This window comes from Clarias gariepinus, chromosome 4 (assembly GCF_024256425.1).
Source record: "Clarias gariepinus isolate MV-2021 ecotype Netherlands chromosome 4, CGAR_prim_01v2, whole genome shotgun sequence".
NCBI lineage: Eukaryota > Metazoa > Chordata > Actinopteri > Siluriformes > Clariidae > Clarias > Clarias gariepinus.
Window position 1 is genome coordinate 34,791,698 of NC_071103.1, and position 14,959 is coordinate 34,806,656.

General features: G+C 37.4%; 1 protein-coding gene across 1 annotated transcript in view; it reads right to left on the reverse strand.

The window, feature by feature from the left end:
• The window catches only part of sugct (succinyl-CoA:glutarate-CoA transferase), a 120,839-nt gene that overhangs the window by 86,643 nt on the left and 19,237 nt on the right, over positions 1 to 14,959 (reverse strand). Inside the window, exons 7-8 of the mRNA XM_053495456.1 lie at positions 5,922 to 6,013; positions 5,590 to 5,733 (exon numbers count right to left, since the gene is read on the reverse strand). Of these exons, the coding sequence (XP_053351431.1) occupies positions 5,590 to 5,733; positions 5,922 to 6,013 (236 nt within the window). The remainder of the gene's footprint in view (positions 1 to 5,589; positions 5,734 to 5,921; positions 6,014 to 14,959) is intronic.

Here is a 14,959-nt window from a genome sequence, read left to right on the forward strand (position 1 = left end):
GTAGTTGCGCACTTGGGTGTGACTAAATGTCATAATATATTTTTGTTATATTGCACAAATGGACTAAATAACATATGGGAGAGGGAGATGATGATAAAACTATCACAATGAATGTAGGAGGGGAAAAAAAAAGGTCAAAGCTTTGTGAGCTTTGACTTTCATGTCAGAGGAAATATTATTAGTATTATTTTAAGCTGTTATAATTTCATATTAAACTAAAATGCAATCAGATGTTGTGTAGAGTAGAGAGCATTCTATTGTTGGAGATATGAATGCTTCTGTGTGTCCATCTACAAGTTCAGCACCGTGTTTAGTGGATTCATATGGAAACAATGAAAGCCGTCTGAAGTGCAGGAATTTAAGATGATTCGAGTCTGCTTCATGGCAGACACTACAATTGTACAAAGACAACTAGCAGAGAAAGATCCTACTCTTTTTTAAAACCAGTAAAAACAATAAAGACCAGATAAGATAACTATACACAGTCATTATACACACGTGGGTGGATTAAAACCGCAGTCAGTTTCTTTTTTTTTTTTTGGTATTTTTGCTTTCTTTTAGTTAATTTTTTAATTTCTCAGGTTTGTTTGCTTTGTTTGCTATTGTTCTCTTTCAGCCATGATGACACAAGGACCAGCCATTTTATAACATGTGAAAAGGCACAGGAATAAATATTAGGTATTATTAACAGTATTAGACGTGCATCATCAGTTGAGTTTTGAGATGAACTAATGATTTTTGTGTTACTGTGAAATGTGCCCAATTAAGGGGTTAGATCACATTTATTAAGTAGAATTTACAGTAAGTGCACACTAATAAGTGCATATTAAAAAATTGTTTAGCGGCATCTGTTGAATTTTGAGAAGAACTAATGATTTTTTTTCAAGGTCGATTTTTTTATGATATAAGGACGTTTTTTTATTTAAAATTCAAAGTAGCATATCTTCTCGCGATGAAACGAAACCTATATGTTACCTTAAGCTCGGCCAAATACACCCATGAAAACCCCATTTAAATTTGTTTAGTAGTTTTAACGAGATGTGCGCACCAACAAACAGATAGACAAAAATTTTGATGTGTACGTCACAACAAATTTTTTTTTTTACAAATATCTTCAATGTACAGACATGCCATTTTTATTTTTTTTCTTATGTTTAATTACAAGATATGAACAGAATATAGTATACCAAGGTGCAGCACCCTTAGAGAAGACAAAAAGCAGTAGGATTGTTTAACAAAAGGAATTAATTTTAAATGACAAAAATTTTTTAATGACATGGCGTTTATAGACTTTACTAAACATTTTAAACAGTATCAGGTATCGGTCTTATAATGCACTCATCCACCTGAACTCGTTAAACTGTTCTGATACTTCTGCACCGATCCCGCTTTATAGCAAATCCTGTCCCTCGCTACGGAAGGTGTGTGACGCCCCTCGCTCTCTCCCGTGACTACTTTGATGAGAAAAGAGAAAGATAAAAATATATATACCCTGAGAGTGAATTGCAGGAACATCTATCAGGTCAGAGTGTCCAGGTTTAATGTCAGGAAGTGAAAGTGAGGTTAATTTAATATGCTAGTTTGCAGCGTATCACTCCATACTCTATCTGTTTTGGTAGCCCAGCTTAGCAGCGCATTCCGTCCAGAGTTGTGTTCTGTGTTAAAAGGGACAAATGCGAGCATGAAAATCAAAAAGTTATTAATTTTATTAAACTTAAACAGCAAATGGTAATATAACCTTCAGCTCGGAAAAGATAAACGTGTTCACGTGTGCAGGAAATGAAACCCGTGTGTCTACATGACAGGATCGGTGCTAACAAATCTAGCGTTTTCTAAAATATTTATCCTTGCCTTCTACATGTTGACAGTAATGGCAAATGGATGTCTTTCTTCATGGATGTGTAGATCTTTTTACGTCAATGATAAAACCGAAGACAAGCCAGGCCACATGAATCTGCAATGATTTGTCCAGGTGTTTTGAAACATTTTGGCTGAAAATGGCTAAAAAAAAATCCCCCCTTCCTTTTCTTTGGCCAATAGTGTAGAAAGAATAAAAGGATTGACCTAAAAAAGATTAAATATCAAACAAGACTTGGGAAAGGCATTTGGATCCATGTGCAAACACTGCATGAAACACAAAACACAATGTGTAGTCAAAAACAAGCCAAGATCGTCCTCGATAACGCCTTGCTACCTCAGAGCAGCATGAAGGTCATCAAACATAAAGCAAAGGGGTTAGAACACAACACAGCAATCAGAATAACACAAATCACATGAATATGATATAATGTATTAACCATACTTTACCAAGATCAATAAAAATCTGCTGAAATATGGCAATAGATAAGAAACACAGGATTAAATATAATTTTAAATAAAAAAATCGATAAATCACTGTGTTGTTGCTTGTGTTTGCTTTTAAAAAATGCAGAATGCAGTAGAGTAAGAGAAACCGGATTCTAATGTATAATTCACTTAGCGACAGTAACAAGTAAAATTGCACATGATTCATATTGCTAAATGATGTTACATATGAAATTGTTAATTGATATTGCACAAGATATTGACATTTAAAAGAAATAGTAATTATCTAAATCATTCAATTATTTGTCACATGCACCTTACAGCACAGTGAAATGATTTTTCATTTTTATTTTTTTGCACATCCCAGTTAGGAAGCTGGGGTCACAGCGCAGGGTCAGTCAAGATACAGCGCCCCCTGGAGCTGATAGGGTCACGAGCCTGGCTGAAAAGCGCCACTTTGAAAGGCTGGTGGTCCTGGGGCTTGACCTTCCGATCAGTAGCCTTAAACGATTGAGCCACCAACTGATATTGCTATTGATGGGACACTTAAAATATGACGTAAGTAAGAGTAAATATATATGCATGCTGTAATTCATATGCATGCATATATATTTACTATTCATATGCATGATGTAACCTCTTTGTATATAATATAGTTTTTTTGCACTTCTATTATTATTATTATTATTATTATTATTATTATTATTTCAAAAACACAACCAATTTTGGTTTTCTTAGCTAACAGCTTGCTTCCTGATTTTGGTATCTGTGGCTGAGGAATGAGTCTAATATACTGACTTATTGCACCATGTCCCAGGAATCTGCATTAAATTTATCCCAGCATTAAAATTAAGACTTCAGACTTGCTGATCACCAAAAATAAAAATGTTTCATAGACAAATTTCCTTCAAATAAACCAAAGAAGAAAACAGTGGATGTGGAACAGATAGACAGACAGCAGGCTGGAAGATTCGATTCCATCCAGAACACAGAGGAGAACTGATCATTTGTCCCAACTATTTGTATGTAATTACAATATAATAGCAAGTCAGACATCATTCAATTGCACAGAATGTTCAGAGAATTAAAATATACTAGACGAACCCATTAAAAGCAAGAGGTACCCGCAGTACCTCAGGTTGGACATATCGAACAGTCCAACACAGTAAATTTTACTCAGATATGTGGTCTGGGTCAGATTTAGCAGGGATCCTGTACAAGTTTGTACAATGTCTGGTTGTTTTTTTTTTTTTTTTTTTTTTTGCAGGGAACATCTGTATGTGCAACATTTCTGCAGAATTTATGGTTTTATAGAAACACAGCTTGGGGTAAGGTTGAAGAAGTAAAATGGCAGCGGTCCAGAAAACTGGAAGTGGGTCAAGTCCAAGTGACAGAAACTACTGTAGAGAAATTCACATCATCTTTTCTTAAGCATGCAGAAACACAAACCAGCAAATAAATACTGTAGGCATGATATAAAAGACTAATGGGAATAATTCAGAACAGTACATATATCCATAAATCAATCTAAGATATAAAAAAAAAAAAAAAATCTGGAACATCATGTACTTCATGTACCGAACTCCAAAAGTCATGATTAAGAACACTGCCGTTGGAAGGTTGCACAGAGAACGCCTTTGCCTCTTCCCTAAGAGCAATCTAAAAGCAAGTTGTGATACTGTCCAAAGATACACAAAGATGAAACTTTCTGGCAGTCTGGGGATTTATAATCACAACCGTCTGGTCACTGGTGCAGAAGCTTGACCGCTGAGTTACCGCAAAAGTTCAGGGAACAGTCTGACATATCCCTGAGCCAAACTGGATGTCTGCATGTTTACAAGGTAGGAAACGCACAAGTAGTACATAAAGCATTCGGTAACAGCAACAGTGTCAACGACTGACTTGTACATCACCTCGTCACCTAATGAAAGCCTGCTTTGATGTAAACTCGCCTCCCGGATCACAGCAACATGCTGTCAAGAGACAGCCACTTTCACCTGCCGATGTATAAACTGTATGCTGTTTCACACTCTGTTGATTTCTAAGGCTTTAGGGTTTCAAAGGCTGGGCTGTCTATTTGTGGTGCTACAGCGTAATCTACATCAGCATCTGCTTTGTTTACTTATGGTATGTCTCTCCCATGATCATGTCCCAAATTTTATTATAAATTACTTACACACATGCTGGCTTGTTGCTTTTATACCGCACACTGCTATGACCTCACAAGGGCTTGTAACCCAACTACAGATCGGCAAGAGTCCTGTAAGGTAGCAATGTACACATACGATGCCTTGCATACAGTATGTCTTTCTTTTTCTTGAAAGCATTCCCATATCCTGATGCTACCACCACCATGCTTCTTTGTTGAGATAGTGTTCCCGCAACTTAAAACACAAAACTATAGTGATAATGGCTGTTGTACACTCTTACTGAACAATTCAACTCTGCACTACCTTAAATTCATGCCAGACATTTGCATAAGCAAAAACCTACAATGGTCAGACACGTTGCATAAGCTTAAAATGACCATCTGTCCAATTCATTTCACATGCTCTCCATCTGTGCAACCGATGTGACAGATCACTTAATTATCATTAAGGAGAATAACACACAAGCATACAACAATGTCTGTAAAACATGAAGGATGGGGACAGTCAATACTGGACCAGCTGTATTTACAACACAGAGCACTTAAAAATACAGAAAACACCAGGATGGAGAATAAACTGCATATTTGTGTGCATTCTGTTTACCCATACTGTAAGAATTATTATAATACTTTGCTCCAAAGCTTCAAATTTATTCTATAATTATGATTTTAATAATGTTTCCATCATAATGAAAAAGAGTGTGCTTCGATATAACTGTATAATAAATCTCGATAGATGGGGCATGGGCTCAGAGTGTACGTTTTGGGCATTTGAAAGATCTCTCTTGAATTAAATAGCGATGCAAATGGATGCATTGATGTACAGTACGTCCAAAACACTTGCAGTAGACTTTGACTCCAAACGCTGAAACAAATCGTCGACATGCAGCAACATTTATTTATGTTCAAAGATAAACTCATATAATTTCTTCTTTACTGCTATGATGAAGAAGTTCTGGCATTAAAGCAGTTGAAATGCATTTTATGGAATAAAGTACATTATAAACAATACAAGTGATATTATTGTGGAATTGTTAAACTACTGTCTGCTACTTCATACTGTATGTGTGAAGTCTGTCATTAAGCGGTCATTAAAGGCTGAACTGAGCAAAAAAAAAAGAAAAAAAGAAACTGACCTGAGATGAAAGCAGGTTGCAGTCGATGTGAAGACCTTGTCCAGTCTTCTGTCTCTGCAGCAGGCCAGCCATCACTGCTCCCTGAGCATATAGTCCAGTGGCCAGGTCTGTCATGGCGACTCCAGGCCTCACTGGATCTCCATCCTTTGGGTTTATGAGGTGAGTTAATTTTATTTAAACTGATACCGTATACACCTGTATACCGAATATTACTGGCACCGAAGTGGTATCACCTTTGCTTGGAAGAAAAATCTCTGATGTTCACAAAATCCTACACATTCAAGCTTGTGTAAAAAGCAAAACAACATGGAAACTGTTTTAGTCTTTCTCACCTCAGGACCTGTGATGTGCATCATACCAGACGCAGCGGATGCGATGGAGTCATACCCAGGTTTGTGTGACTGGGGTCCAGTCTGACCATAGCCTACAGACATACACAGACACACGCACATATCTGATATGTCTCTATTCATGCAAAAAAAAAAAAAAAAAACTTTTAGATCATTGTTTAAACCTCCTGCACTTTTTTTTTTGAGAAAACTCAAATTATTAAGTAAAAATTCTGCAATAGATTTTTGAGCTTTCTAAACTAAGGATCGACATCATCAACTTTTTTAAAATAGAAGGCTTAAATAAGATTGAAGATTCAAGATTTAAAGAACTTTAATAATCCCAGAGGGAAATTGCTTAGTCTGGGTCATACAGTTGCATTGATTAATTTACCGGCAATAATCAGCTAACTCAAATTCCCATGTTCACCCAACTGAAATAGTTTTGTTTACATTAGTTAACTTTTTATTGTTTGGTCAAACAGATTCAATTCAATTCAATTTTATTTAAATAGCGCTTTTAACAATGGTCATTGTCTCAAAGCAGCCTCACAAACATGAAAAAAATAGTAAAGAAAAAAAAAATCTAGATAATTATAACAGCACTGATAACAGCACTATTCACCCACACCCATGCTTGGCTGATGAGTGTAAACATGCCACACGATCACCAAATTATAAGACAAATGGTTTTCTGTTACATCACTAACAGACAAATGTGATATTTTTGTTCTCCTAAATTGCCCTCCTGGCTGTTCAACATAAATGGCAGGATTTTCTTTTTTAAATACCCAACCATTTAGAACAAGTTTGAAATAAAGTCCCTTGCAAAAGTATTCATACCCCTTCTTTACATTTGTGTTGTGTTTAATTTAGCCTTTACTTTATACTGTATCTGTATCCCCACCTGGCATTAATGCATTTGGCAATAGCCTTCTATCCTGCTTTTTTATCATTCAAATTGTTATTTGTCACAGGGTGGTCTGCAGTGGAATGGTGGTGCATGAAGTATGCATGTTCTCCCCGTGTTTGGTGGGTTTCCTTCCAGTTGAAGGACATGCATGGGCTAATTGGTGCTTCCGAATTAGTGTGTGTGAGTGAATGAGTGTGTAGGCTCATAGAGAATGAGTGAGTAAGAGTAAGTGAGTATATATATATATATATATATGTGCACACAGAGTCAGCCAAAAATGTATACATACTTCAGGAAAAGAAAAATATTATGATGTACATTATATTATATACAGGCTGACTCTGTATATGTCTTTGGCTGACTCTGCATACTTTATACATACTGTACATTTTAAAGCTTGTTTGCAGTGTGGGCAGCTTTACTGTATTGAACCTTGATGTGGACAAAGCTTTAGAAATATCCTTTATTCGCCACCTGACTAAAACTGTATCATTCAAGAAACATTTCTCAAAAGATTGCTAAAAAGATCCAAATAAATTGCTTACTGACTGTTTATTTTATTCAGAATTTGCACTCTGAATTCATCTGCAAGAAGATATTTGTGGTCATGTTTTATTTCATCAAGACCATTTAACTACCCTTCATTGTGACTTTATGTCTAAGGTTGCTATGCATGATTAAGCTGTGTGTTCTCCAAGTCCCTGAAGGTATTTTAACATTAATTCAAGCCTGAACATATGTAAATAAACCATTTGCTGGTTGTCAACACTGCAATCTTACCCACAGAGAACATAAGGCATCCAAACAACTAATTTAATGGCAATACATCACACTGTAACACCAACAGAATGCAATAATTGTTAGTTTAGACATTTGCTAAAAATGGAAAACATACCACCGACACACTTGTTACTTGAGCGAAAGAGGAAAAGGGGGAAAAAAAGTTCCAAAGAAACAGCCAGCAGGACAAAATGTCCAAGCCACAGCAACATGCAAAAGGCCCCAGGCAGAGGAGAGTTGGCTGCTTCAGGAGTCTAATGTTTGAGAACAAAACTATGCAAGAGGAAAGGAAATGTTTTGTTAGGGATTTCACCAGAAAAAAGACAGATACTGTAGATCTGCGCAAATCAGATAATGCTTAAAAAAGTTATAAACAGCTACAAATACCAGTAAGGACAAGCATGGCAGTAATCATTTCCAACCTGAGACATGTCCACTATTTGTCCCTCAGTTATCTTATTGCACACTCAAATTAGCAGACATCTTTCAGTGATAATAAATCATTACTTCGCATGACCAAAACCTTTTATTTAGATCTCATTTAAAAACAACAACAAAAATACCAAAAGCAGTTCGAATAATGGCTCTTGTGAATGTTTCCATCAGGAATGATGTTGAGAAAGACAAAGGGAAGTCTACAAGTTTGAGAATTGAGTGCCAAATTTTAGATGCTGCAAAAAAAAAAAAAAAATGACCTTCGTGAGATCAACAATATATGGTTTCAGGTTAATAAATGACAAAAACCACAACAGTAAGTTGTTATTTTAAGACAAGAACAGTATTGTGTCGAGTGCATTTTTTAAACCTATCAAGCGCCATGATGAAACTGTCTCTCATGAAGACCTTCCCAGGAAAGCAAGACCAAAACATACTGTACCTCTGCTGCAGAGAAGAAGTTCATTTGAATACACACATCTCAATATTAACGGTTCAAAGGAGATTATTGTGTATTCTGGACGCCTTCAGCATTGGTTTCCAATATACAAGGAAATAAAAATCATGAAAAACCACTGAATTAGAAGGCGTTACCATTGAATTTGATTTTTTTTTTCTCCCCAAACAAAAAAGTTTTTTTTTTTAATGAACATAAATAAAAAAAATTGCGAACAGTTCTAGTTTTCTTAAAGACCACCTTGCAAAAGTTCACCCAAACATTGTCTAGGTTCTATCCTGGAAAGTCTGACAGCATGTAAAAGGAATCCTTTTCCAAACCTCAGTGTGTTTGAATGTGTGCGCCTACCTAACGAAGGACACATGTTGACAATAACTGCTGTTCTCAGACGCCACTTAATCTTATTTAATTTGCTGTAAAATAATTAAACCTGAATAATAAAACCACAAAAGTGGGCGCATTGTCGCTTGTGTGCAACAGGGATTTCAGGCTGAGGTGGTCATGGAGACCTCAGAAATGTAGTGTTGGGGAATGAACAACATGTGGCATTAAATTGTATCCCAAGCATGGTACATTTATTTCAGAGGGTCTCGTGTACAGCTTTGGGGAAAGTTCGGAAGTTTTCTGCTTGATGCTGTTACCGTCATCATCCTCACTAAAGTGGACCTAACCACAACAGGACAAAACAAAAGCCAACTTTTGTCTGGAAGCAAAATAAAAAAAGAGCCTATCCCAAAATCTCCCCAAAAAATATTACCAGCATCTTGTTAAATCTTCAAGCCATGAAGAATTAAGGCAGTTCTAAAGGAAAAAATGGTCCAACACAGTACCAGCAAGGCGTACCTAATGAAGTGGCCGGTGTGTGTATATAGTTAGACAAAACTTCTCATAATGTTCCATCTAATCAACATTTTGATGTAATGGTGCAGATTTAACTTTAGGCAAATACAGAAGGCCTGGCAAAGTTTCATGAAATTCTGTCGGGCCAGTTTTGCGTGATGCTGTGACAAAATCAGCAGGACAGACATACAGATAAACAGACCTACATAAGAACATACCGGCAGAATTTTTTTTGAGACTGGTTTTGGATCCTCAGATGTATAAAAAGTAAAGATTCAAAGATGACCAATGTAGAGACAAAACCTTCTTTTATTTATATGGTTATACTGCCCTTTGTAGATCCTTTTGTTCATATACTAGTACTAGTCATAAATCAGTTAGTGAGAAAGAGCAGCAGGCTTTGTGTAGCTGTCCAGAAACGTCAAGGGACTGTTATGCTTTCATGATGACAGCAGCAATATGAGCTGCTCCTGCGTCACGGACTTTCTTGGGAATTTTTAGCTGCTGGACCTTTCTACTGCTTACTTGACTCGCCCCATTTATTCAGCCGCCTTATTTCATGATCTGTCCTGGCAGTTGTAATGCAAACTGATATCTATGCTACCGGCATGGCGTTTGTTAGTTTTTTGTTTTTTGTATATCTACTGTTTATTTTCCGTAGAAGAATTTGTGAATTTTATCAGGAATGAAAATCCACTGAAAATAAGTTTTGCTGGGTGCCTTTTGATTTTTATACGATGCTTTATTTCATGGAGAGGATACCTACAGACTCTTCCCGAACATGCAAAATGCTCGTGAAAATGTCCTTTGTTTACCACTGTGCCTAAGCTCTAAGTGCTGAGTGAATTTATGAGGATGTGTAGAGAGAAGGACTTGGAAATAAAAAAGGTAGGCGTAGACCGTATCTGCTTAACATCATCATGGGCAAAGTAATATTTCTGGCTTATAAACTAGACAAGATCTCAGCACTGAACAGCAACCATGGAGAATACAAACACTGTAGCCTTGTGTCTTACAGTATACTGAAACCTGGCTCAGAGGCAAGACTCACAACTCCCCAGATCACCTGAATGGTTTTCACTTCGGCTGTACAGACAGGCACGTGAAAGACAGTAAGACCAGAGAATAAGGACAATGGTCCTGATGGTAAATGATACAAACCGTGCAAACCTGAATATGTTACTGTCAAAGCACAGGTTTGAAACAAGAGTGTCGAGTTCCTTGCTGTTGGACTTTGGGCCTATTACATAACAAATAGGAGTTTTCACATGCTATTGTTTTGGTTGTGTCGATCCACCCTCTGCTGATGGAGCAACCACAACAGAGGAGATGCCTTCATTCCCGTGGTTAGTAAACTAATGACTAATGCATTCACAGCAATCTTTGGAAATGTTTCTCATGTACCCTTCACTTACAAACAAGTTTCTCACACTAAAAGGAGACATCATCTTGTATACCATCTGTGAGAGTGTCAAGGAGGCATACACGACCTGCTGCTCTGCCACCAATTTAGATCCATGATTTAACAAGAGCATCCTGTTAATATCAGGACATTAAGGAGAAAGACAAACAACCAATTATGCGTTGTTCTATAGCACCTGTTCTTTTAGAAAGAAACTCTGAAAGGCTTCTTATATTGGTCCTGTGCCTGAAACAGAGTAAACTAGAGGATCTATTGAACTCAATTCTCACATCAAAGACCTTTGAGAGGCTTAGAAAATTGGTCATGGAACATCAGGAACCCCTACAGTTTGCCTACTTATATGTGAATGGTGTTCTGATCAGCTTGTATGTAGATCAGAAAGAACCCTAGCCAATGCTGCCTTTCTGACTGAAGTACACATTTAGGGGATGAACATGAATTTCCCTGTAGTTACCTGGATTGTTTTAATCTGACTTAAAATCCACCATTTGTGAGGGTCCAGACCTGTGTGACAGAGATGGAGACCATCGAAACTTATTTTTCAGATATTTTCTGATGACTCCTCTATCATAGATCACAGCTGACTGATACTGGTGGTGCATGTTTGGTGTGTTAAGTAAAGACCTGTAAGACTGGTAACTATCCAGGGGCTGGAACTGGAGATGGTGCAGTCCTGCCGGAATTTTTTGATCTAACTAAATTTCTAGTTGAACCAAACAGATAATAAGACTGCACTGTACCTGTGGGAATGAAAGGTTAGCCTGTCTGGTCCAATCCCACAAAAAAGCCAATGTAGCACAAATTGCTAAAATTAGTTAATGCTGGCTATAAAAGAAATGTATCAGAACTAGGTGAATCGAATCACAGCCTGCCATGTATGGGGCTTAGAAGGCAAAGAGCTCAAGGTTGTTGATCCGACCTCCAAATTCCCCAGATCTTAATCAGTACAAGGATCCAAAGAGTGCACAGAACAATCAAGTCAGATCCACGTAAGCCCCACCATGCAACCCCCAGAGCTCTTGTGGAATGTCTTGAGGGGCCAGAGCTGCCTTGATGACACAATTTGAACCCACAAAATATTGGTCTTAATGTTTTAGGTTTTTTAATTTTGCGGCTGGTTGATGCATACTAGATCAGCATCATTTTTAATGTTTCACAATACATGCATCCAACGTCCATATGTTAATAATAACGTCCATGGTCGGTAAAGGATTTAAAAATGTGGATTCCAGCTGCTTGTCGAAGTTTCATTATTTAAACTTTGCTCTCAAATCATGAGTATAAAAGTTATATTCATCTGAGACATCCTGGATTTGTATAAAAGGGACTTCGCTGGCAAGCTTAAAACAAAAAAATATATAATGTATATCACGTGTAAGGGTACAGCTATGGGCAAAAATGGGAGTCACTTGTTGATTTATAGCCTGTGAAGGTTTATATTCCATGGAACGTCAGTTCTGTATCATAACTTCCAGCATATCGTGATTGTACTTTCACAATATAGACATTAAGCACGTTGAATTAATTTTCAGTCTCCATGCGATAAAGATAAATGCTGCGTATTGTTTTACTATAGCTGAGTGGGGTACAGCATCAGACTCTGATGCAACGAGGGCATAAGTCATGTGGGCTACCTAGTGAGTCACATTCTAGAGGAATATTTCTTTCTGAAAAAAAAAACTGTATGTTAGACGCAACGCAAAGCTGTTCATGTCATCATTCTGTAAATAGATCGGTCCACCATCATTGCTTTTAACGTACAGCATGAAATTATGTCCCTTTATGTCCCAAAGTTTCTAGCAGCATTACAGTCAATCGGAGTGTTTTTCGATTAAACATCACTAAAGGTACACTTGTTTGTTCCACAACGATATAGCCTATTTGCAACTCCCTGATGTCTTAAAGTGCTTTGGGAAGAGGTCATCAGGAAATACACAACTCCCACTCCTTTCTTTCTCAAGGTTTCTGCGAGATTCCCATGGATTAAAGAAAAGCCATCCAGCTGTATCACCATGCCAGGTGCACTTCAGCGAAGCCATGTTTCTAAGAAAAACAGAGCATTTCATTTGAGTATTTCCTCAAATTGGAACGAGGCTGTCCAGGAATTACATGTGGACCAAGAGAATACATGATGTATTGTAGTACTGTAATATCACTTGGCATGCTGGCAGCTTCTCCTCACTCACATCTTCACGGCTTGGCTCTATTTTACAGGTACCCGACCGTACTGTATATCCACCTGGTTTCCAATGAGGTTATTTCTTACAGGTTCTCAAAGGGCATATTACATTTATTGGCTTTTTTTTAATGTTCCGATGGAAAAAAAAAAAAAAGATTTAATGATTGTAAGTAATTACCTTGCAAAACAGACAACCCCACTAACTGGACCGAAGTCTGCTAGGAACATGCAAAATGGGTTTCCTAATTAGTCAGATCATTACATATCCACATGGCTTCTGGTGTATTAAGAGATTTACTAATTATTTTTTAAATGCGCTCAAATTATGATGGAGAACACAATGGCAAAATAACCAGTCCACTTAATCCTTTGACCCGCAAAGTAGAAGTTTATACGACTTCAAGCCTACGTAGAAGGAAACCAGACTCTCTGGTTCAAACCCCTGAGGCCACACTCCAGCCACTCTCTCTCCATTCACGATATACCTCAATGAGTGTAGAAGGAGAGCTGAAAACAGTGAGGTCAGCGTTTGATTAATCCCCCTTTTCCATGACCCACTCCTCTGGAGGACTGGGCGAATTATGTCCTGGCTGCAAGCACTGGCTCTGCACGCCGTCTGCCACGACATGGGTTTGAGATCGCCTCAGGGAACTCGAGTAGTTACATAAGCAATCAGACTGCGCAGGTTATTCGGTACCTGTTTGCTGACAACCTGGAGGTGTATAAAATGGGGTCGTTCCAAATTGCCACCGGATTGCTGTCTTGCACCCTTGGGGTTGAAGCAATCAGCCAAGTGATGACAGTAAGTCATGGAAAGACATGGCAGTCTGGGGCCTGTGTGGTTCATGGTTCAAATCACACAAGCAACCTCGCCAATGCTGTCACGTAAGGTTATACATCAGCTGGTCATGAACGAATGGCTTTCACTACTCCTGATTGTGGGCTCTAATTAAACTCTAATTAAAATGTTACTAACTCAAGCAGTAAGACAGGAGGTTGTGAGTGTTTTTTTATTTATTTTTTTAAGAATGACGTTAACAGGCCTGTTTTTCTCTACCTGACTTCTGACAAATGATATGTTCACAGAAAGATATAACCCACATTGTCCTATTCGTGGTCTTAAAATGTATTCTTTTTATTATAAATAAATGCACCAGCATCACCAGTGTTCATAATAAGACCACACAGAACGATTAACTGTAATGACCCATAGCAAAGAAACTCCAAGATGAGATCTCATGTCAATCTCTTCTTTGTCTCCTAGACAGAAATGAGCAGTCTTTGAGACTTGAATGAGATTTAGGCGTTTTCTGCATCTTCTCAAAGGTGTCTCAAATGTGGCTCATTACCTTTAAGTCTCAGAGATGGTTTACATTTGACTTGTGTGCAACTCACATATGCAGAAATGAGTCGTCTTTAAAACCTGAATGTGATTTTAGCTGTTTTCTCAATCTTCTTAAATGTGCCACAAATATGTCTCATTACCTGTAAGTCTCAAAGTTCATATTTCTCTTGCGTGCGACTCACATATTTTTTATTTCCCCAAAGCAGTGTTTCCCGCAGATAAAGTATAAAGTAACTGTAAACTGTGATTTGGGTTTTCTGATACAGTATGTTCTGATATGATCCTTTTTTTTTTAATGTTATCTTAGTCATGTGTGTATAGTTAGTTAAAATAAAATAAAATTGAGTTCTTTATATTATAGAATATATTCTGCTGGGAAAATGTCACTCTATATTGCACAATCCTGACTCATATACAGTATATTTATTAAAACATAATGCAAAGAATGGCTAAAATGCTTTGGGGTTAAGGGCTAGGGTTCTCTGACAAACAGTGCCATCTACACTAAAGAGTGATTAGTACTTTTTTTATATACTTCATCTTACTCTTCACATACGGGTAGATGGAGGGGAGGGTTAGTAGGTTGGATCTCTGAAATGAAGATATGTAGATGTAGATTGGTAACAACTAAAGTCAATTACAAAATTGCTTTGTAATAGATAAATGTTT